Source organism: Eubalaena glacialis, chromosome 12, assembly GCF_028564815.1.
Source record: "Eubalaena glacialis isolate mEubGla1 chromosome 12, mEubGla1.1.hap2.+ XY, whole genome shotgun sequence".
NCBI classification, from domain to species: domain Eukaryota; kingdom Metazoa; phylum Chordata; class Mammalia; order Artiodactyla; family Balaenidae; genus Eubalaena; species Eubalaena glacialis.
Genome location: NC_083727.1, coordinates 20,913,347 through 20,936,735, shown reverse-complemented (window position 1 = coordinate 20,936,735; position 23,389 = coordinate 20,913,347). Strand labels below are relative to the sequence as shown.

General features: G+C 37.8%; 1 protein-coding gene across 7 annotated transcripts in view; it reads left to right on the top strand.

Annotated features, from left to right (window-relative positions):
- Window positions 1-23,389, top strand: part of UTRN (utrophin) — a 519,047-nt gene that overhangs the window by 108,848 nt on the left and 386,810 nt on the right. For 5 of the 7 annotated variants that reach the window (XM_061207126.1, XM_061207127.1, XM_061207129.1 and 2 more), the window contains 6 exons: window positions 14,673-14,765; window positions 15,999-16,076; window positions 16,424-16,516; window positions 18,978-19,150; window positions 21,843-21,958; window positions 22,669-22,835. In XM_061207126.1, coding sequence (XP_061063109.1) covers window positions 14,673-14,765; window positions 15,999-16,076; window positions 16,424-16,516; window positions 18,978-19,150; window positions 21,843-21,958; window positions 22,669-22,835 — 720 coding nt within the window. The remainder of the gene's footprint in view (window positions 1-14,672; window positions 14,766-15,998; window positions 16,077-16,423; window positions 16,517-18,977; window positions 19,151-21,842; window positions 21,959-22,668; window positions 22,836-23,389) is intronic. The other 2 variants (XM_061207128.1, XM_061207125.1) reach the window with 1 other exon arrangement.

Genomic DNA, 23,389 nt, shown 5'->3' with positions numbered 1-23,389 from the left:
GACAGTGTGCTGCTTTGGACTCTGTGAATTCTTGGTACATTTAGGAAATAATATCTCATTGGGGAAATTTTGTGTTAACTTAGCTAAAAAGATGATGATTTCATTTTTGCCTGGTTAAAAGCAAGTTGGTATCATTCAGGCGGCCTTTCTACCTCATGTAGAAATGTTTAGGGATTGTCGTACTCATGGGTGTGGCTCATAATGCTTATCTGCCCTGTGTTTCTTTTTTTGTGAACTTCCTCACTTATTTCCCCCAAATCTGTTCTATCTCAGCATTTCTAACCCACCTGGAACATAATCAATGTTTTGATCAATATTTTTTTAGGGACAGAGAATCCTGAAGGGAGAAATTGATAGTGCTATTTTTAAACTTGTTCTAATATAATTATCCACTGGTTATTGGAGTTGGAATTTTGTCCTCTAAATCTGAGATGGGAGGAGAATTTTCAGGTTAATGGATTATAGGACTACACTATAGCAAGATAAAATAAAGAGAGACCCGTTATGGGGCTTTAAATTCAAAAATTTCATATTTTTCTATTTGAGAAGGTTGCAAAGGCCAGGAAAATAAACATTGGTATTTCTTTGAGGCAAAATGAGAATGTTTTAGGATTGCTTTGAGTAACAGTGCAGTTTAAAAATTGTTCCACATCCCACTATTTACAATTGGTTATCTGATTGCAATGTATTTTTAGGTTTTGCAAGTTTTTGTTGAGGGCTATTTTATCTTGCTTCTGAGAATGTAAGGAATGTGAAAACTGCCTGACTTTGACAGAGGGTCAAGAAGAATTACTCTCTTAATTGGTGGTTTTATGTGTAGGATTATTCCAAAGCAGACATAGGTGATTTTTGGTAAATTTTTATTTGTTTTGCTCAAGAGGCACAGGTAACATCTGGGTGCTTTAGAGTCAACATTATTCAAAACTTTTGAAGTATCTATCTTCGTGTGACCAGATTCTGGGCAACATAATTTTAGGAACTAAAAGGGTCTGGATATGAGATATTTTATCCCAAGGGTTTCATGAGTGCTTAGTTGTGTAAGATTATCCATCCTGACTATTACTGAGGATAATATGGTCATTTTCTAGATGGAGCAAGTTAAGCAGACCTAGTTTTTAGAGCTTATTTGAGTCATTGGGGAAGAATTACCTTAGAACTGATATTGAAGACCGATTTGAAAGCTTCATAGTCTCGGTAGACCTACATTTAGGGAACATTTGAAACTAGGTGAATTACTTTTGTTCCTGTTCTGAGACTAGAGAGAGGTAGACAGTATGATAGGACACAAAAAGGGGGAAAGTAGGAGAATAGAGATGACAATTGAGAAAGAATAATTGAAAATGTTTAACCTTATCATTATTGCCACGAATTTGGCTCAGACAAGACATTACCTTGACAGCACGTGATAGACGTTTGAACTGGGGCATCGCCCAGCAGATCCGCGTCATTTCCAGGTCCACAGCCATTATTGATACGTGCAAAGTTAGAACCTTGAACTCAGCGCTGCCCGAGTACTGCTTCACTCTGAGCTTTAAAAATATCCTCACTGCAGTAATTGTCCTGTGACTTCTTTTCCACTGAACGGTTTTCAGCATCTGTTGACCATTTGGGTCATGTACCCAACCGAATTCTCTCAAGAAGTATCTCAATATTTGTCACGGGTCATTGATATCTTTAAAAAGACCTGAACACAAAGTCCAGTAGTACTAGAATAGTTTATTTGGTAAACTTGATATTTAAATTTATACATTTATAATGTATATGTTATTTTGTAATATTAAATGAGGTCTTTAAGTCCCATGTAAATTCTTTGCCCCAGGAAGCTTGTAATTATTACCAAGACAATGAAAAGACCAGGTAATGTTATCGTTTTTAGTAACAGGTCCAGTTATGTAAACTGACATGGAAGCTAAAAGCTTGTTGTTGTTGTTGTTTTTCAAGAACAATTTTTATTAAGGCCACTATTAGATTTTTTTTTCAAGAACAATTTTTTATTAAGGCCACTATTAAAAGCTTGTTTTGTTTGGAGAAAAATGTCAAAGTAGAGCTGACCCTGGAAACATTTCCTTTCAGATTACTTCTAGTAAGAAATCAAAGTCTAGAAGGAAATTAGGATGGATCTAGAACACATTTATCAAAGGAATTATGACTATTTGGATATATAAAAAAAGGAGAGCTCATAGCAGTCACACTAAACTTCAGCCACATTTTTTCCTTTCCTCTGGCTGTTTTAATTCCATAAGTCAGGCTGTTTCCATGCTGGTGATTGGGAAAGGGAATAACAGTTCTAAACTGGGAGATTTCCATAAACTCCCCACAGACTCTTGCTGAGTTGGGATAAGGTTGTATTTGGGCATGGTGTCGCTAAGTAATCCAGAGGCTAGCAAGAGAAAAAAAAATCCTATTGAGGGGAACAGATTTTATTTCATTTCTTTATTATCCATGTCCTTTGGTGTATTGTGGTGGACTTTAAAATATAATTATTGACTGAGTCCGCTTCTTCTGTGCAGTATGAGTCCCTCTACAGAGCAATAGTGCCCCTGTGCTGAGAAATCCAAACAGCCTCTGATGGCATCTTCTGCCATTTAGGAATTTGTTTTAAATTCCTCCCCTGGACATCTCCTTCTTGAGGCCCCCCCCCCACCCCACTGCCCCCAGCCAAAGTCTCAAATGCCAAATCTTGTTGATTCTAGAACCATATACATTCAACATTAACACTGTCCATTTTTCTCCATCTTTTCTGACACCCACCTTTGCCAAGTCATTATTATCTGAGTTAGGAATAATTGCGAAAGACTTTACAATGAGCAGAAAAATTAGTGGGAGTCCTGTCAGCCTAGCCATCTGTGTTATCTGCTTTCCATCATCTTTGAGCTACTGTACAACTCAGTGAGTTGTAGAAAACAGATAGTAATGCAAATGATTCTTATCCATAAAAATGCAAAGTAGCTGGAATGCAATTGATTATTTCCCCTTGGATAGACTTGTTTTTGCATCTGTTGTAAATTTATTTCAACTTTCCTTTATTGCATACAAACATGTGGTTTTTTGAATTTTTCTTTGAACCGGTTGTAACACCCTACTGGTTCCCTGATTACTTAATGAGTTAAAGTCTTTAACATACTTTAATATTACATTTGTATGAGAATCATGACTTTATCGTTTTTGGAAAATTATTCCTGAACAAGGGGGCCACTGTCATAATCTAATACTGGTTCTTCCTTTCCATGGTTCACCTGAACCTTGGAACCTTCCTTCCATTTTCGACAGAATAGCTGGAGTGTACCTTAAAGTGTAAGTCTAAATACCTCTTTTCTCTTCAATAAAATCTTTCAATGGCTGCCCCTTGTTCTTATTTGGCTTTTAAGACCCTATGTAGTTGCCCCCTCCAATCTACTCCTAATTTCACTTTACTTTAGCTCCTCATTATACTCCGGCCACCGCAATGGGCCTTCTCATGGCTTTTACACATGCTCCTTCCTCCATCTTTTTGGGGCAACTCCTACTCCTCCTTCATGCCTGAGCTTAAATGTCACTTTCCCAAGGACACTTTTTCTGAGCTCCCAGACTAGGGTAGATATGCTCTATATTCTTAAAGTGTTAGCTTTTGAAGCACTTATCATAATTGTCCTTTAAATAATTGCATCTCAAAATATTTGTCTCTCCTTTCCTAGACAGTGGTATGCTCCATGGGTGCAGGGCTTCTGGCATTTAGTAAGCACCCAGTGAGTGTTTGTAGGCTTAATAAATAAATGAATGACAGTGACAGAAACATACATTTAAATACCTAATACTATATATATCCATAGACCGGTTGGAAGTGGTTGTATTGGAATTAGATGGGAGTAGAGTGTGGAATTGAGTGCAAAATGGCATAAGTTGTGTTATTTCATGGAAACGAATGCATTGGGGCTTTTGCTCCATTTATTCACAAAAACAAATCCAGCTATGCAAAGTTTCTACATTTACCTGGTGTCTTGGAGATGTGCTGGAGAGATTGTTAAATCATCATTTGGATTTAATACATATGATTCTCTTATTTATGGGATAGGTTCTTCAAATAGGATCCATCTACTAAATTCATGGTGATGAAAAATGAGATTTAAAACTTAAAATCAGCTCAATTCATTCCTCTATAAGGGATTTGGTAAACAGCTTGAGAATACTGAATAATATTTTGATAGCTAAGATAGCATTCACTATAAATATATATTCTTTTTGCTGCAAGTTCTTGTTACTGTGTCACAGAATACACACCGCTTTGGAGTCTGGGTATCCTGAGAAGTCACACAGTGTAGAATAACTTATGATTGTTGGGTTTTGAGAAGTTATGAAGAGCTCGGGAGAAAATGATTATCTAAAGGAGATCAGAATTAGGAAATTAAATACTTATTCCTGGATATGCTGCTCATTTATTTGTGACCTTGGGCAAATTACTAGCCAATTTTTTTCAGGTCACTTGATTTTTATTCCTTCAGCTATAAAACACACTTGAGCATAATAGCTTGCCTCATGTTGCTAAGAAATATTGAGGCATTATTGTGAAACATTATAGGAGATTATAATTACTTAGGAATGCTAAATTAAAACTCTATCAGGGACCACCCCCTCCCAAACTTGTGGTATCCCTGATCTGTGCTATTCATATATTTTAAACCAGAAACAGAAAAAAACATTGGCTCATTAAGCCCACTTTATTCCACTGTCTGGTGGGTAAAGGTTGAGGGTTTTGTTCACTCTGATTCTAAGAGCCTCACTTGTTAGTGAGCTGGTTTCCCAAGGGAGGCAGCGAAGGCCTCACTGTTTCAGTGTTGGGAAATTTGTTCTGACTTTGAGCCTGCATTTTCTCTGGCTGACTTGCAGAGCTGCTCATCTGTCAGAGCAGAGTCGTACAAATTGCAGAAGCGCTTTTATCAGTTTGGTGAGGTGGTTCTCAAAGGAAGTTTAAAAATAAAGGTTAGGTAGAGAATAGGCCAACTTAAAAATGCTGAACTTCACTTTGGGCAGATTTCTGCTTTTTCTTTTTCGAAGACAAAGATGAGCCAAGTTTTCATTTAGTTACTATTCCACGCTTGAACTTTAAATTGATAGGACTTAAGAGAGGAAATCTGTGAAGCATTTTTTACACGTTTCAATGTGAAGAGCGATTCCAGTGTGTTCCATTTGAGACAGTGGGACATTGCTTTCAGTGTCCGATTGTTTGCAACTTTGTTCACGTGGGAAGTGGTTGGTCACAAAAATAGACGTGGGAAAGGATGTATAGGTGGGTGCAACAAAAGCAGTCTGTAGATGTTTAGTCCTCTTTTTAGTATCGTGAAGGAGACTACGGGCTTCCTTGTGTGATGATAAATAACATCTATAGTAGAGATTTGAGCTGGAGTTACACACTGGGTCTACTATTGATTTATTTTCATGAATATGTGTATGGCAACTCAACTAATTGTTTTAGGGGGCCATAAATATTCAAGTGGTTCCTTAAGTTTCAACTTACGTCTGTTCACCAATACCCCTAAAGCAAACAATAAAATGCATTTCATATTCCTAAACAGCTTCCAGACATGTTTTAGCTATATTATGTAGATATGTTTGGGTTTTTTTTTTGCTTTTGTTTGTTTTCATTCAGTTTGATTGTTTTGGTTCCAAACATTATACTTGTAGAGTGACTTTCACCTAGTTACTGTGGTTAAATTAAAGAAAATATACATAAATATTATTTAACATGCTGTGTTTGTACATATTGAGGACTTAATAAATGATTTTGATTGAGCCTATTAGTATTTGTAATCGTTAAAACAAATTTGGAAATTTGGTAGTATATGCTATGTCTTTGTAATTGATGATCAATTTTGGTATTGATCTGCTGAGAAGGAATTCCTTTTCACCCTTCACCTAGAGAGGGGAGAGCAGAGCCACCTACCTTGTGCTTTTGCATTCAGCCCATGTGACCCCACCATCTCCACCTTCAGAGGTGGGCTCTGATTGGTGCATGGATGAGTAGGTCTAGGTCACTGTGGGCCAGTGAGTTATAAAGAGAGGATTGTTGAAGAGGTGGTGGTTTTGGGGGAAAGAAGCTCTTTCTGTTAAAGAGGACTAGGAGACCCTGGGACCATTTTCAACTGTACTTGCCCTAGGAAGCTTTTAGCTCCAAGGGCTACTGGTAGGCACCCTCCTAGCATGGCTAATCATGAGGGGAGCCAGACTGGGTGGGAAGTCGAGGTATCTGACACTGTTATTTGTATTTTTATAATCTGTTGGGAAAATAAAAAAATCCTCTCACAAAAGATCTTTATTCAATGTAGAATACAGAGAAAACACTTTGTTATTGAATACTCATATCAGATGAGGTGCATGCAGGCAGTTGGTAGAAGACCAGAAAGTCTGGACAGAATTTCACACAAACATACAGTTAAGTAGAATAAAGAACAATGAGTGTGTACCTCCTGGAGAGACAAATAGATGCTCCTCGTGCTGGTCTCCTGTCAACCTCCAGAGAGACTTTTGAGTTAATTTTGAGGTCTTTGTTATTTTGCATTGGAAAGTTGGAGATGGGTTTATCTACTTCCTGACCAAAAAATTGGGCCTATTATGTTTTTAAGGAGACACCCTAAGGAGAAGGAAGGGACAAGGCAGCTGCCTCTCCTTTATTAAACAAAGGAAATGTTCTCTTTTCCTTTACATTATCATTATCAATGCCCTAACTAATGCCTTACCCTGGTCCCATGGAAGCCTATCTTTTGAGGAACTGCATTCTTCAAACATTTCCAGTGCTTTGCCAGTTGTACATATATGGAATGAGCTGTATTGTTTATTGAGTCGGCCTGCAGACCTTGCCTGATGGGCATATGGAGTTGGGGTTTATTCAGCCTGCAGACCTCACCTGGTTATTTGCCCATGGAGTGTGCAAGTGGCCCTGCCCCTGGCCGCCAGGCGTGGGAGCCCACACGTGGTTCCTTATCATCCCAGTTTTCTCAGCACTATCTCGGTTACTTTGCTTACCAAAATCAAGGTAAAAATTCTGTTACATGCTGTTTGACTTTTGATTCTCTGAAAGATATTTGATTTAGCTTGTGTTTTATAGTTTTCTGTAATTACTAAGGTAAATGCACCTTCATTGCTTTGATTCCATTGTAAGCACTGCATAAATCACTGCTGTGTAGTTACTATGACACGAGTAGGATTACCTGAGCCATCTGTTTCTCCAGTCTCTCTCTCCCTTTTCTTCTTTACCCCCCTCTTTCCAAACAAGCTTCTAAGCGTAATCCTGTTCGGTTCTTAAGAACTTGTGCCGACCGCTATGAATTCATAAAGAGAATGGCCGAGAGCCATGCACTCACGAATTCTTTAAGCGACTGTGGCACATTTTGCTGGTTTTTGTTTGTCAAGGTGCTTAATGACCTCCTTGGGCATTTTATTGCACTCATTTTGCTTTTCAGTCGAAAGCAATGCTGCTTTCACTCTTTCACCATGGGGCTGAATCATAAAGTAGACATTGAAGATTATGCACTCTTCATTTCATCCATTAAGCTATATGCTTCATAACTGTGATGAACCTAATTTCATCAGTTTGCTTAATTTTAACTAGAGATACCTCTTTTTAAACAATCTATATTTATTTTATACAATAATACACATTACAAAATATTAGATAATAGAAGAAATCCAAAGAGACTTTTTAAAACCACTTTTAATTCCATCATCAAGAGAAAAAGTACATTTCTGTTGTAAAATACTTAAAAGAAATCCATTTACACATAAACATAACCAGAATGACATTGTACCTAGTGCTCACTGATACATTATTGGTTTTTAAGAAAATGAAGAATTACAAGAGCTACATTTTTATTAGTGCTGAGATTTGGGATTCATAAATTAAAGATTCTGGTTTTTAAAATATTAAAAGAAATATTAAATTAAATCATTCACTTCTTTTTGAGTTTTTAAAATAACCAACTCCTTGCAAAAAAAATCACTCAAAAAAAAAAGAGAGAGACTATAAAACTTACAATATGTTATCACATGCTGGAGCATCATTTTAAAATTGATTGGGGTGTCAGATTGGCTTGAGAAGCATGCAAAAACGTTATGGTATAAACACTATATATGTGTATGTGTATATATATATGCCATATAAATCCATGTGTATGATACAGAATTAGACACACACACAGACACATACATACACACACATGCTGTAAACAGTGGGGATATTAACTGAATTGAATAGACTGCCTCAAATCCTGTTTTGAAAATAGGAAGAGTATAAATAAATGACAGAGTAATCAAACACTGTGAAAGGGCTCAAATTTATTATTTGTTTGTAAGATACCATCATCAGACATGTTAGTGGTGAAAGCATTTAAAAACTGTTATCTTTTCACTCTTCTCCATATTATACACAGTTAATAACTTCATTATTTATAATGGGATTAGGTAAATAACAGGATAGACTCTGTACTATATTTCTTATTTGGTACAAATTTGGCAGAATCAAGCTGGCTCATAAATCCTTTTGCTGTGCTCCCCATGCTTGTTGGTACAGATTTTGTTTACTCTGTTTAGATTCTGAGTGCCATGAAGGCACAGACTGTGTTTGTCATCCCTCACTTGTCAGTGTCAGCAGGGCACACCACATAAAGGAGGCCGTCTTCTGAACCCCAAATCCAAGTCCCAGTTCTACTTCTGGTTTGTTTGTTGTATCTACAAAGCATTAACATTTCACCCTTTTAAGAACTCCAAACTGCACTTCCTAAATTTTGCTTTCTTATTCAATCTTTTATAGATTTTTTTTTCCATTACTACTACTACTGCTGCTGAAAAACTTGACCTATGATGGAAGTAATTATGATTTGCGAGTATTGAAGAAAGGGGAGAATAATACAGTATTAGATTATTAGATTAGAGAGAGGGTGGAGAGGAGATCACATGGGATCTCTTATTTGGAGTTTGAATTGTATTTCCCCGTGATGGGAGTCCATTAGGTTAAAGCAGAGACATGACATGATGTGATCTGCACCTTAAAATTAGAGTTATTCTGACTCTTATGCAGAAGTAAAGAGGTTGGTTGGCCTGGTATTGGAGACATGGATGAGAGTGGGGCCACTAAGCAGTAGTGGTCACCTTCGGAATGTGTTTTCGGAGGTAGTAATGACAGGGTTGTTATGGATTAGAGATGAGGAATGAGTGAAAGGAGAAGAATCTGGTGTGACTCCTTTGTTTTTTTGGTCTGCGCAAGTATAATGACTCTGCTGGTATTTTGCAATCAATCATATTCCCTGGTCTGTTGATAGTGGTGTGTGTGTGTGTGTGTGTGTGTGTGTGTGTGTGTCCTTTCCACAGAGTTTCTCAGTTCCTCAGAGGACTCACTGTTGACTAATCTTGTATTTCCCCTGTATGTGGTTATGCCCTATGAGAGAGATTACCAGTCATCCTAGGATCCAGTATGCCTGTAGACAAGATTTGTTGATCCGGCACAATGTTTTAGGACATTACAAATATCAGGAGATTATACACATAAATTCAGATTTCCAGCTCTTTTGAGAAACCAGAAGTCCTACCAACAGTGGGCTGGGATTCTCAAATGGCCGCTGCTGGCTGAAACTGAGCACTGGCTCTTTCAGCCTTTAGGGCTGGCTGATTCACCAGGTGTGATGGGCCCATCAGGTTGGCCGCATTCAATTGAACCATCACGTATCCATGACTGTATTTGCAGCCCTTGCCCTCCCTCAGACCCCGGCTTATCCCTCCTGCATTGTGATGACAGTTTGCTTCTGTCCTCTGACATTTTCGATTCAGGAGCTTCAGTGTCTCAGCTGTAGGCATTAACGCTGGTCCCTCTTGGAGTCAAAATGGTGTTAGAACTGGTGTTAAGAGAGTTCAAAGAAGTACAGGGGACCAGGGGATGAGAGGAGGCAGCCAAAGCGAGTCACCTGTGACATCTGTCATTTGGATTCCTAACATGTGGCCTTTTAAATTTTTTTTTAAGGTTAAATGCGACGCAAGGCTTATCTGTCTTCCAAGTTCAAGATTATTCATTTGTACTATTTTGTGTTTATTGGAAAACTGTGGAAACCCTTGCTTGTAAATGGGGAGGGTGACCTGAACTTGGCGTTTCTGCAGGGCCAGGCACAAAGGAGGTATTCACCAAATATTTGTCCAATTGAATTATTAAACTGTATTGTCTGTCAGAGAAGTTTCTGCAAATAAGTCTTTGCAAAGAATTAAAAATCTAAATAAGAGTTTAACCGTCAGGCTGAATCAGCTTTTATTTTTATTAAACGATGACTTCTGACATTTCCCAACTGTTTCCCAGGGTGGATCCTATGTTTAGAGCCTGTGATTCAGAAGTACCAGAGATGCTTTAAAGCCATGAGCTTGGAAAAAAATTTCATTTTGAGTTCATTTAAATGTGGTATATATCTTGTTGCTCTCTTTGGGAAGTCATTAAATATACCTCCTCCACCACACCACTGATTAACTGTTTCCTTCCCTATATGTCATGGCCCTGTGCCCTCATAATTTTAGTAGCAGTTTAGTGTGGACTTTGAGAACCTGGATTTGGAGTCAGATCTTGTGGTATCACATCCTAGTTCTGCCTATCACTCGTCATGTCACCTCTATGTCTCAGTTTCCTTACCTTAAAGTTCTATTATAAAGAAACAAAGAATGCATCTGAATCTCTGTAAATCTCTTAGAGCATATCTGATACATAGTAAGTCATGCTATTATTATGTCTAGGGACATTTCATGTTTCCGTGGTCTGTTTTTGTATGGCCCACGAGCTAAGAATGGTTTTCACATTTTTAGGTGGTTACAAAAAGTCAAAAAAAGAAGAATATTTCATGACATGTGGACATTATATGAAATTCAGATTTCCACGTCCACAAATCATGTTTTGTTGGAACACAGTCACCATTCCCACGGGCTCAGCCGCTTATACATTGTCTGTGCTGCTTTCACATCTTGACAACAGGGTTGAGAAGTTTCGATAGAGACCACTTGGCCAGCAAAGCCTAAACTAAGTACTATCTGGACCTTTACGAAAGACATTTTCTGACCTCCGTTGTAAGGCACCAAGCACTGAATCACCATACTTATAGGTGTTACTCTCCTAGGTGGTAGGTGGAACGGGCTCTTTGGAATAGTTTGGTTCTTTCCATCTGCCTATGGGACGTTCCTAAATTGCATTTGTCAGGAATAGGTAGTATTTTGTAGTGATTGGCTATGTGTGTGGGGAGTGTGGGTGTGTGTTTTATATGTAAGTTTTGAACCACAGTTTTGGATTTGTAAGAGCCTTGGTACCTTCCTTCATTGTCCAGTGAAGAGATCCATGGGCTGTATATTCCCTCCTGCAGGTGTACGTGGCTCTTCTGAAGGTACCAGATGGGAGTACACACCACCCATGCCATCACTGGGGGTGGGGTGGCGGAGTGTTAGGAGAATAGGCACACAGCACAAAACTTATTTCTTACTGATCGCCATCAATATTTATCTGAAATTTGGAAAAAGAATAAAGAAATTGCATTGCTGTTACTGTTGGGTTTTTTTTTTTTTTTTTAAAGAATATAAAGGCATTGGTTTCCCTAGTGTAAGTGATTGACTTCTAGAAGGACAGAACTGTGTCTCAGTTACCTTTGTTTCAAGAGAATGCTTCACAAGGAGTCTTTCTCAAGATTTGTTCCTCAGTAAACACATGAATGACCCGGACAAGAGAGAGGAAAAGAGTGTCTCATGTGGAAAAATTAATGCTGCCTCTTAATGAACGCCTCCCACTTTACCACTGAGCAGCAGTGGAGCCTAGGGAAGAATCCATTGGGTTTACTGCTGAGTTATGCTTGTCTCACAGCGCATACCTAAAGCACAGGTGTGCTCTTGTATCATCAGGTTCATTAGTTTTGAATGGGATATATCCCTACAGGTCATCGTATTAGTGAATTCGGGACTTGGAAGATCTTTCTCTATGAAGTGACACTTACATGTACTCAGGTTCAGAATCTGCTTTTACATTCCTGCCTAAGATGAAGTGCTTATTTGTTTTATCCATTCTTTCGTCTATTGTTGAAATTTTATGGCACTTTTATGACAGTAAGAAACATTACCACTGTAATGATATGATAATGTACTGAATGATAATATCAACCATTTACTGAACATCTGTCATCTTAGTGTTTAACAGATGAGCCAATAGATGTAGAAAGGCCACTTTTCCAAAGTTACACGGCTGGTAGGAGGCTTGTCTACAATGAGGTCATCAGTGGGCGTTCATAACTATTTGTAATATGGACTAATATTTATATTTACTTTATTTTAGTCTATGCTGATTTGTGTTACTTTGTTTCTTTTTTTGGAAAATCGATACTGTAGTGGATTTGAGAAGGGTTAAATGCTGCCCAGACATTATTTAGCTGCCCTTGTCATCAGTAATTCCTAAGGTCCTTTCTGTGCCTAGATATCCCTATTTGTTTCTCCCATGAACTTTACCTATGTTGTTGTCTCTTTGCTCTAAGACCAGAGTTGTTCACGTCTTCCTGAAAGAGAATCTGGGTATTTGGTGGCTAGTTTGCTGAAGTGTACTTGGGTGGGTTTTGAGAGGAGGAAGGTAAGAGGTAGCAGGTGACCAGGGCTACTTCTGCCCTTTGCTTTTACTGAGAGCAGGTAGGAAGTCTGTAATGTGCAAAAAACTTCCCCGCTCTGCCTCTTGAAGTATTGCCTCTGGATCTGGTCTCCTGCATCACTCAAATCTGTTTATCATTGTGATCGATGGAGATAATCCATGTATTTCTGACATTGTCACTGCTCACATAGTGGCAGCTGGAAATAGAAAAGCAGCTTTGTTTCAGATATAAATAAGTCATAGTTTATTCTTTACTGATTCTAAGGTGAAGACTTTACCATACTTCCTCTCATTTAGAGTATATGAACTATGGAAAAGCCACATGATAGAAATCACTAGTTTACTATACATTACACATAATTAAAAATGTAAGAAATCAGGAAGAGAGGAAAAAAGGGAAAATGCCAAGTTCTAGGAAACTTTAGGATGGCTTCCTTCCTTCCCCTCACCCATTTCAAGCTCAGAGTAAAATTTTGTTTCGTATGACTTTATATATATGTTTTAAAGTGAAGAATAAAGAAGATACAATAATTATTGGTTATAAAATATCTTTATTATTGACAGGAACTAAAACTATTAATCTCTGGGGATTTCATATTAGAAGGGAATAATTTGATTCAACATAATCGTACAACATTTATTACACTGTGCTTTATAGCTATCTGGACATTTTCACATAATATTCTTTATTTGATCTTTACAATACCTGTGATTTAGAAAAAGGTAAATAGTAGTAAGTAGCTGATTTAGGTTCACCAGTTAGTTAACGGTCAGACAGATTAAAACTGAGGCATTCTGATTTTCTGTGCAGTAATTGTCCTTTGCGAACAACCATGATATCACACACAGGCAGGCAAGGTCTACCTGTGAATGGGGTAGGATTTTCTGGCATGGATGCTAGAATATGTTTATCAGGGGAAGTTGATGCTGTTTATTAGTCAGAAACAAGAGTTTAGAAATTCTATAAGTTTTGTCATTCAAAATACAGGATGGATACTGGATTTAGACACAGAGCCAAAAGTGTCCTAATCATTCAGAAATTGGGACCTAGAAATACAGAACTAGTGCCTGAGAGCTGAAATTGAAGTGGAGAGCTGAAATTGATGACGACGTGACCTGCTTCCATAATGGAAGTACCGAAAGCCATGCTTATACTGTGAATGTAAAGTGCAGAGCTGGGATAAGAATCTGCACACTTTTCTTTGGCCTCTGCACCCAGGTGCTGTATGCTCATGTATTTTTTTTTTAAAATTAATTAATTAATTAATTAATTTTTGGCTGCGTTGGGTCTTAGTTTCTGTGCGAGGGCTTTCTCTAGTTGCGGCAAGCGGGGGCCACTCTTCATCGCGGTGCGCGGGCCTCTCACTATCGCGGCCTCTCTTGTTGCGGAGCACAGGCTCCAGACGCGCAGGCTCAGTAGTTGTGGCTCACGGGCCCAGTTGCTCCGCGGCATGTGGGATCTTCCGAGACCAGGGCTCGAACCCGTGTCCCCTGCATTGGCAGGCGGATTCTCAACCACTGCACCACCAGGGAAGCCCTCATGTATATTTTTAACACATCTTCTCTCTCAGGAATACAATGGACCCTTGAACAACAGGGGGGATTAGGGGTGCTGACTCTGTAGAACTGAAAATCCATGAATAATTTAGTCAGCTTCCTCCTATCCCAGTTCCACCTCAGAGGTTTCAACCAACCACGGATCATGTAATACTCATGTAATACTCTAGCATTTACTACTGAAAAAAAATCCATCTATAAGTGGACCTGCACAGTTCAAACCCATGTTGTTCAAGGGTCAACTGTACATACAAAGCATATTGACATTAATCACAGTTTTATTTGCTCCCTTTCTAAGAAATAATGCAATTTATGTCTTTCAGCTCAAAACATTTGTTATAGATTTCAAAGTTCTTTGTACTTCTTTCCATACAAGACAAACTTAGTATAGTTTGTATAGCCTGCTGATCATCCAGACTTTTGATTGGAAGAAATGAAACTATTCATTTATTTGCCACTTATGTATGAAATTTCTGCTGCTGAAATTGTACTTTTTCTTTTATAGAGTGGAAAACCACCCATCAGTGATATGTTCACAGACCTCAAAGATGGAAGGAAGCTACTGGATCTTCTAGAAGGCCTCACAGGAACCTCACTGGTGAGGGATGCCATGTTCAAGAACCAGGCTAACGGCATATCTCTCATCATTACTGATACTTGAAGACCCTCTTGGGGGTCCTTACAATGTAAAGGCTGAAATAGGAATGTTAAAAAGGGGTTTTAATGAATTTTTTGATTGAGTGATATTTAGGCTTTATTGAGGGCTCTATTTTTATCAAAAAAATACTTTATGTGTTTATTGCTCTCAGACAGTAGAGAATTACAAAGAAGAAAGGATATGTAAAGAGGGCATAATGTTTTGAATAGTAGAAAGTAGAGACAAATACATTTAAATGTTATTTAACAAATAGTAAAAAGTTATGAAAACTGATGGCATTTATTTTTATTCAGATTTTCAGTATTATCTTCATGTTTGTTCCGTCATCAAATCCAACTCTATTGCTTTATGTGTAAGGTACCCAATACTCACACAGAAATAACTCTGCCAATGAAGAGGATGTATTTTATGGGTACAACCTTTAACACTAGAGGTAGAATTACTATAAAAGGTATAGAGAGATGCACTTCTGAAGATGAATTTCTTTCTTGCTTAAGTGTGGGGTGTTACACTCTACCTTTTGCCTTCCAGATGGTGGGTAGGCACCTATTGGAGAGATTGATCCCTTTGTCAGATAAGATTCCCTGGCCAATGAGGCAGAAAGAAGCCTCCCAGATCACCTTTCCCTGGGTGGCAATTCCAGTCTTCCCAGTGGGCCCTTGTAATCCTACCTGGAACCTGGGATAGCACCTCTGAATCCTCTCTGCTCTGTCTACACTAGTGCAGGGTGGAGGGGACATGACTTCTAAATCTTTCTTCATCCTGCCCAACTAAGATAGAAGAAGCTTTGTCCCTGGTGGAGCACTGGTTCCCAAACTTGTTTGCACCTTAGAATCACCAGGGAAATCTTTTATAAATTCCAAACCCAGACTATACTCCAGACTCATTAAGTCACAGTCTTTGTTGAACCCAGGCACTGGTATTCTTGGAAGCTCCCTAGGGGATTCCAGTGTTCGGGCAAGCTAAGGAACTACTATCTTAAGGTGCTGTTAGTGGGAGAATTTGCATTCTGTCAACAGCAGCCTTCATGGTGGCTTGAGAACCCAGCCAGAGCTCCTGGTACAGAGGGGCTCTGTGTGCTGAGCTGCTGTTTCACGGGCATCTCAATGTCGGTGTTTGACAGCAACATGGAGGGACTCTCTGTCTCATTCGATTTTGTGTTCTGTTTTCCAGCCGAAGGAACGTGGCTCCACAAGGGTACACGCTTTAAATAATGTTAACAGAGTGCTGCAGGTTTTACATCAGAACAATGTAAGTTTGTAATATGACTTTGGGGGGGGGGTCCTTTGATGCCATCGGGATGATTTATTTTGAAACCAACCACCTGCTCTGGACATTGGCATCAACTGAGTTTTGGAAATATTTTTCTTATGAGACGTATTGAACCTGTTCTATGAGTGAAGGAATAGTTGTGCTTTTTGTGATTACTTTATTGATCTATTGTATAAGTAATACATCTTTGAGATTTAGGTTCACCTGATTCTCTAAAGTGAAATTTTTCTTGTCATTTACTTATATTGCTGTCCAAACGAGCTAGAACAAAAACCTGGGTTTCCGTAGAAAAATTGTCTTATAAGTTATTTTTTTCATTTTACTAGGTGGATTTAGTGAATATAGGAGGAACGGACATTGTAGATGGAAATCACAAACTGACTTTAGGATTACTTTGGAGCATCATTTTGCACTGGCAGGTGGGAAGATTTTCAATCACTTCTTAATAGGAATTGGAAATGTATCATTTGTGTATTAGTTTCTTAGAGCTGCCACAGAGTACCACAACTGGGTGGCTTCAACAACAGAAATTTATTTTCTAACAATTTTGGAGGCTGGAAATCTGAGATCGAGGTGTCAGCAAGGTTGGTTTCTTCTTTGTTTGTAGACGGCTGCCTTCTTCCTGTGTCCTCATGTGGTCTTGTGTGTGTGTGTGTGTGTGTGTGTGTGTTTGTGTCCTAATCTCCTTTGCTTATTCCAAGACACCAGTCATATTGGATTAGGGCCAACCCATATGATCTCATTTTACCTAAACTACTTCTTTAAGGACCCTATTTCTAAATATATTCATATTATGAGGTGCTGGGGGTTAGCACTTCCAACATATGAATTTGAGGAGAGGACACAATTCAACTTATAATAATTTGGAGTGAAAGAGCCTGACAAACTGCTCTATTTTCCTGGCGTAGAAAAAAAAGTATCTGTTTTTAAAATATTAGATTTAAAAAATATCGTACTTATAAAAAAGTTGTAAAAATAGCCCAAAGAATTCCTGGATACCTTTCCCTCAGATTCTCCAAATGTTAACAGCTGTCTGTATTTCTGTGTTTTCTCTCTCTCTCTCCCCCTCTTTCTCTTTGACTAAATAGATCTGTGAGTATTTTGTAAAAACAAATCATTTTTCTAAAAACAAGGAGTTCTCTTACATAACTGCAATATTATTATTATATTAATATAATATATAAAATGTCTAATACATAATATTAATATTTACAGTGCTAGTATTAATTATTATACATATGGTAATTATTATATCATGCACTAACAATTAGCATGTAATTATTAAAATCAGGAAAATAATATTGAAACAATATAGTTATGTAATCTATAGCTCTTGGAGATTTTGTCAATTGCCCCAATAATATCCTTTATAGAAAAAGAAAATACAAGATCATTTATTACATTCATTTGTCTTGTTTTTTTAGTCATCTTTTAATCTGGCATAATTTCTGAGTCTTTCTTTGTATTTCATGATATTGTCATTTTTGAAGAGTACTGAACAGTAATTTTGTAGAATGTTCTTCCATGTGGGTTTGGCTAATATTTTCTCATGATTGGATTCAGGTTATTCATTTTTGGGAGGAATGCCACAAAAATGATGTTGAGTTTTTCTTTTTTTAAAAAAATATTTATTTGGTTGTGCTGGGTCTTGGTTGCAGCAGGTGTGCTCCTTAGTTGCGGCTTGAGGGCTCCTTAGTTGTGGCATGCGAACTCTTAGTTGTGTCATGCAGGTGGGATTTAGTTCCCTGACCAGGGATGGAACCCAGGCCCCCTGCATTGGGAGTGTGGAGTCTTAACCACTGCACCACCAGGGAAGTCCCAATATTGAGTTTTTCTTAATACACCATATCAGGAAGCATATGCTGTCCATTAGTTTTTTTCTGGCAGTATTAACTCTCATCATTTGGGTGAGGTGGAATCTGCAGGTGTCTCCACTGTAATGTGACTGCCCTTTGTTATTAAAAAGTATCTTGTGGAGATATACTTTGAGACTGTATAAATATTCAGCTACTTTTTACACTTTTGTCTGTTAATTTTGAGATCCATTCATAGTTCTTACCTGATCAGTTATTAATACAATGCTTGGCAAAGTGATTTTCTAATTTCATCATTTCTTCTACATTTGTTAATTGTCTTTCCACTTATGAGGAAGAGCTTTTCCTTGTCTCTTGTTTCTCTGTATCTATCTATCTATCTATCTATCTATCTATCTATCTATCTATCTATCTATCCATTCATTTATATATCTGTGTGGATTTTTACTTATTTAGTGGATTTTTACTTATTTAATAGGTTCTGATCTTTCACTATTGTTAATTATTTCTCAAGCCCCCTTAAGTTGGCTCTTGTGGGGTTTTTTTGATATGTCCACATCATTCTTTGAACACTTCCTTAAATTATATGTACTAATTTAGAATAATAATATAAAATATTAGTTCTAGATTATAATTGTTATTGCCATCAGGAAATGCGCTTCATTCTTGGATTTTAAAGTCAGCCAAAAGTTCTTACCTTCTTCCACATTTCTGTAGAAAATAAAAATTGAGTTTTCTTCCTATTAAACGATGTTTGTAGAGTATAGTTTTAAAATATTACTTTTCTGTGGCTATGAAAGAAATGTTCAGTGTAGCCAAGTGTAACATAAGTATTGCTAAGATATAGAAAATGCCATAATATATAAGGGTGAGGTTAAAATCACCTCTAAATCGAAATCATTACCGTTAAGATGTATTTATCTTTCCAGTGTTGAAAGGAAAGTTTTGAAATAAAATGAATACCAGTGGCCTGATCCAACGGTTCATGCATATAATACACCTTATTCAAGGACTGGATTCCAATGACTACTTGAGGTTATTGGCAGCCATGGTTTCTTTTGAACAGGTGAAAGATGTCATGAAGGATATCATGTCAGACCTGCAGCAGACCAACAGTGAGAAGATCCTGCTGAGCTGGGTGCGCCAGTCGACCAGGCCGTACAGCCAGGTCAACGTCCTCAACTTCACCACCAGCTGGACAGATGGGCTTGCCTTTAATGCCGTGCTCCACCGACACAAGTGAGATGTGACTCTTCTTGGATGTGCAGATTTGTACAGATTTGTGCCTCCTCTCTGTCCCTCCCTTACTTACTACTCCCTAAAGGCCCTTCCCACTACCGCCTCTCTCCTCTGTACACGCTCTAAGAAAACATAAAGAATAGAAATATCGTGGAAAAAAAACTACCCATCACGTCTTTGTTTCCATAGGACTTAAATGCCACAGTGCAGTGTCCATGGTTTCTTCTACATATTTGTAAGTTAAAAAATGTAAAATAATTCACATAGTTCAATGTGAACTAACTCATTCAGCACTAACCAGTAATATACACAAAGAATTGTGACAGTTTTCAGCCTCCTACTTTAGTTTTATAGGAAAACTCTATAAAACTCCCAATTAAAAATAGATAAATGATTCTTTTTATGAAACTTGTGAACAGATTCTAATTATTTAATAAAAGACCAAAGGACCAAAAAGAGCCACTACTCTTCTGAAGAAGAAGAGACAGGCTGAAGTACTTCCTAAACAGAAACCAAAACTAATTATGAAGCTATATTAATTGAGACTATATAGTACTATAAATAAAACACTAATATAATAATAGGCTGAAGCATATGAAATTGCCAAATTTGACTGTTTTTGATATAAATGGCAGTTTCATATAGTTCAACCTAATGGAATAAAGAGCTCAGAAATAGCTCCATCCTGATCTACAACTGAGCCGATGTTGCAGATTAATAGATGGTATGGAACAAATGGAAATGAGTGAATTGGATCCCTGCCTCACCATACCCTGAATAAACTCCAGATGCATCAAAGGTTTAAATGTGAAAGGCAAAATTTGTTATGTGTTTTATTCTTCTTGTAAATTATTTATTGTCTCAAGTTTTATTTCCTGTATGTTCTTTGCTGATATATGAAAATGCAGTTGATTTTTCTACGTCTTATATCTGGAAACTTGTTAAATTCTTACCAAAATTTGTTACTGTAAGTTTTTTTTTTTTTGGTAGATGACCATGAATTATAATAGTTTTTTTCCTCCCCTCCCCTCCCCTCCCCCTCCCCTCCCCCTCCCCCTCCCCCTCCCCTCCCCTCCCCCTCCCCTCCCCCTCCCCCTCCCCCTCCCCTCCCCTCCCCCTCCCCTCCCCCTCCCCCTCCCCTCCCCCTCCCCCTCCCCTCCCCCTCCCCTCCCCTCCCCCTCCCCTCCCCTCCCCCTCCCCCTCCTTCCCCCTCCCCCTCCCCTCTCCCTCCCCCTCCCCTCTCCCTCCCCCTCCCCCTCCCTTTCCCTCCCCTCCCCTCCCTTTCCCTCCCCTCCCCTCCCCTCCCCTCCCCTCCCCTCCCCTCCCCTCCCCTCCCCTCCCCTCCCCTCCCCTCCCTTTCCCTCCTCTCCTCTCCCCTTTCCCCTTCACTTGTGCCTTGTCCTTCAATACAATATCAGTTTGCATTGGTGGTAGTGAGCAGAATGTTTTGTTCTTGATAACAAAGGGAGTGGTTTTAATGTTTTACCATAAGACTGCTATTTGCTTTAGCTTTTTTTTCATATACCTTTTATCTGGTTAAAAAAAAAACCCACACCCCATCTTCTTCTACTTCTCCTTTATCAGTTTAAGTGGGTTGCCCACTGTTTCTAGTCCGTTAAGAGACGCTATCATAAAACTTGAATTTTAGTTAAAACATTTTTCCATCTGTTACTTAATTGATTTAACAAGTATGTGTGGGGTGCCTTCTATGTGCCGGACACAGGATGTAGAGCAGAGAACAAAACAAGCAAAAATCCCAGTCCTCCTTCTTGGAATTAATGTTCAAATAGAGGGAGGCAGACAGTTTTTCAAAAATGAAAATGTTAGTTGTGGAGCATATAGAAATGGTAAATATTGCTGAAGAAAAATATGTCAGGCAAGAGGGGAGGACGTACCTGGCATGTGGGAGGCCACTGGGTGCAGTGGTGTGAATAAGGGGAATAATAGGAGGTAGAGTCAGAGAGGGAACTGGGCGGGTGGGGACGAGGGAGGCAAATCCCAGAAGTGTAGGTGGGTCCAAGATGCAAGAGCAGATAGAGCACAGAGAAAATGATCAACTTTTGAGTAAGTCAGAGCAACAATAATGTCCAGTTTGTGGGATTAAAAGAAAATCAAGATAGAAATGAAATACTAGACAGTAGCTCTTTGGAGAGGGGTGGACGGAAATTCTCTCAGGGTCTTTTCTTTAGGAGTATCCTATGAAGAGATTAGAGCTGGATTTTCTATTCTGCTAAACTTGGTCTTTTAATCGGAGAATTTAGTCCATTAACGTTATTGCGATAATTGATGTATTTAAGTTCATTCTTACCGCTTGTTTTGAGCTTTTCATTTTTCTTTTTTCTATATCTTCTTTTCTTTCTTGTTTTATACTGGTAGGTTCTTCTTCCCTTTTTTTTTCTTTCACTATTTGGGAAATATACCATTTCTAGTCTTTCAGTGGCTACTCCAGAATTTTAACAGGCATGTTTAACCAATACAATAACCTTAGAATGTTTTACCTGTTGTTTTCATATTTATAGATTACTTTAAAATATTATATATTTGACAAGACTTTGGGATATAAAAGATAAACTTTTAAATTTATATTCACAAATAAAAAAATCTAAAACTGAAATGTATTCGATTATAACAATAACAACTTTGTTTCCACATATTTCATCTTCACTGAATTTTATTTGCATCCTGATTTCAGACCCGATCTCTTCAGCTGGGATAGAGTTGTCAAAATGTCCCCAACTGAGAGACTTGAACATGCCTTCAGCAAGGCTCAAACTTACTTAGGAATTGAAAAGCTGTTAGATCCTGAAGGTATTGTTCAGTGTTTAATTACAACCTTGATTTTGCTTTACAGTTTTGAATACTTGAAAAGCAGTGCTTTTTTGTTCCCCCTTTCTTGAAAGAATTGTGAGAATTGAGGAGGTGTTTTTCCTTTTGAAATGTGGTACAAGCCATCTTATTACAGACATGATACTTTTGTGCTTAACAATTTCTAGGATCCTTCAGGAGGAAATTTAATTTAAATGTAATTTAATTTAATTTAATTTAATTGAATAGTTAATACGAGCATAAGATTTAAAGTTTTAGGGAAACAGAATTATTAGATAAACAATTTAGTATTTGATTTATTTCATTAAAATGTGTTTTTGTATGAGCTTCTTGTATATGTTATGAAAACTTCAGTTACAAATGTTGCAGGATTGAATTCTAGACTTATTTTCATACTATGAATGAAATCTGTGACATTATCTTAGATGATAGCTTACCTTTGAGCCTTATGGGGGAAGCTTTTAGGGAAGATTTTTAAGAAATGGGATACTGAACAAAAAAAAGTACGTAATCATCTTTACCTTTGACTCATATATTATATGAAATAGAAATTTACTGAGCTGTGGTATTGCAAAGATAATATACTAGCATTGTTTATGGGTACTAAGACAGTTATTTTGTATCCAGTATTGAGCAATTCACATACTTTGGACATCTAATTTAAGCTGGTTCTTATTTTCTTCCACTTTTAGATGTTGCTGTTCAGCTTCCTGACAAGAAATCCATAATTATGTATTTAACATCTTTGTTTGAGGTGCTACCTCAGCAAGTCACTATAGATGCCATCCGTGAGGTAGAGACACTTCCAAGGAAATATAAGAAAGAATGTGAAGAAGGAGAAATTAACATTCAGGTACAGGTAAATTTTTATTAATGTGTTTGACTTGCCATATTTGTTTTCTCTTAGGTACTAGATAAAAATACTTTCAGAGCATTTTTTTTCTTGACTGAGAACGTCTTGGTTTCTCAGCATCAGAAGTTCAGTTTATCAGTTGGCATGCTGTCACACATCACATGCATGTAATGGAGAACCATAACTTTACTGATTTTACTTTTTAAGAAGGAAAATATATTATTTCATACAGCAAGGCTAGAGTTAGAGTCTAGGATTGTGATCATGCTTCTGCATAACATGCTTAAGGACCTATGTTTTTCTATCATCTGGTCATCTTTTATCACTCTTGTCCTGTACTGAAGGTGGTTTTTCTCATGTCAGCTTAGTTCTGTTCTAAGTACTAATTTTTTTTGCCATTAAAAAATGGATTTGTACCATTGTATTCTCACAAGGGCCATCAAAATGTAAGCTTTTCCCTTTCTTTTAGGAGGAATAATTGATAACATGTTACTTGGTGAGTTTTTCACTTAAGGGCTGACAGTGGTTTTATTCATCAGGATATAAATGAGGATCTTTTT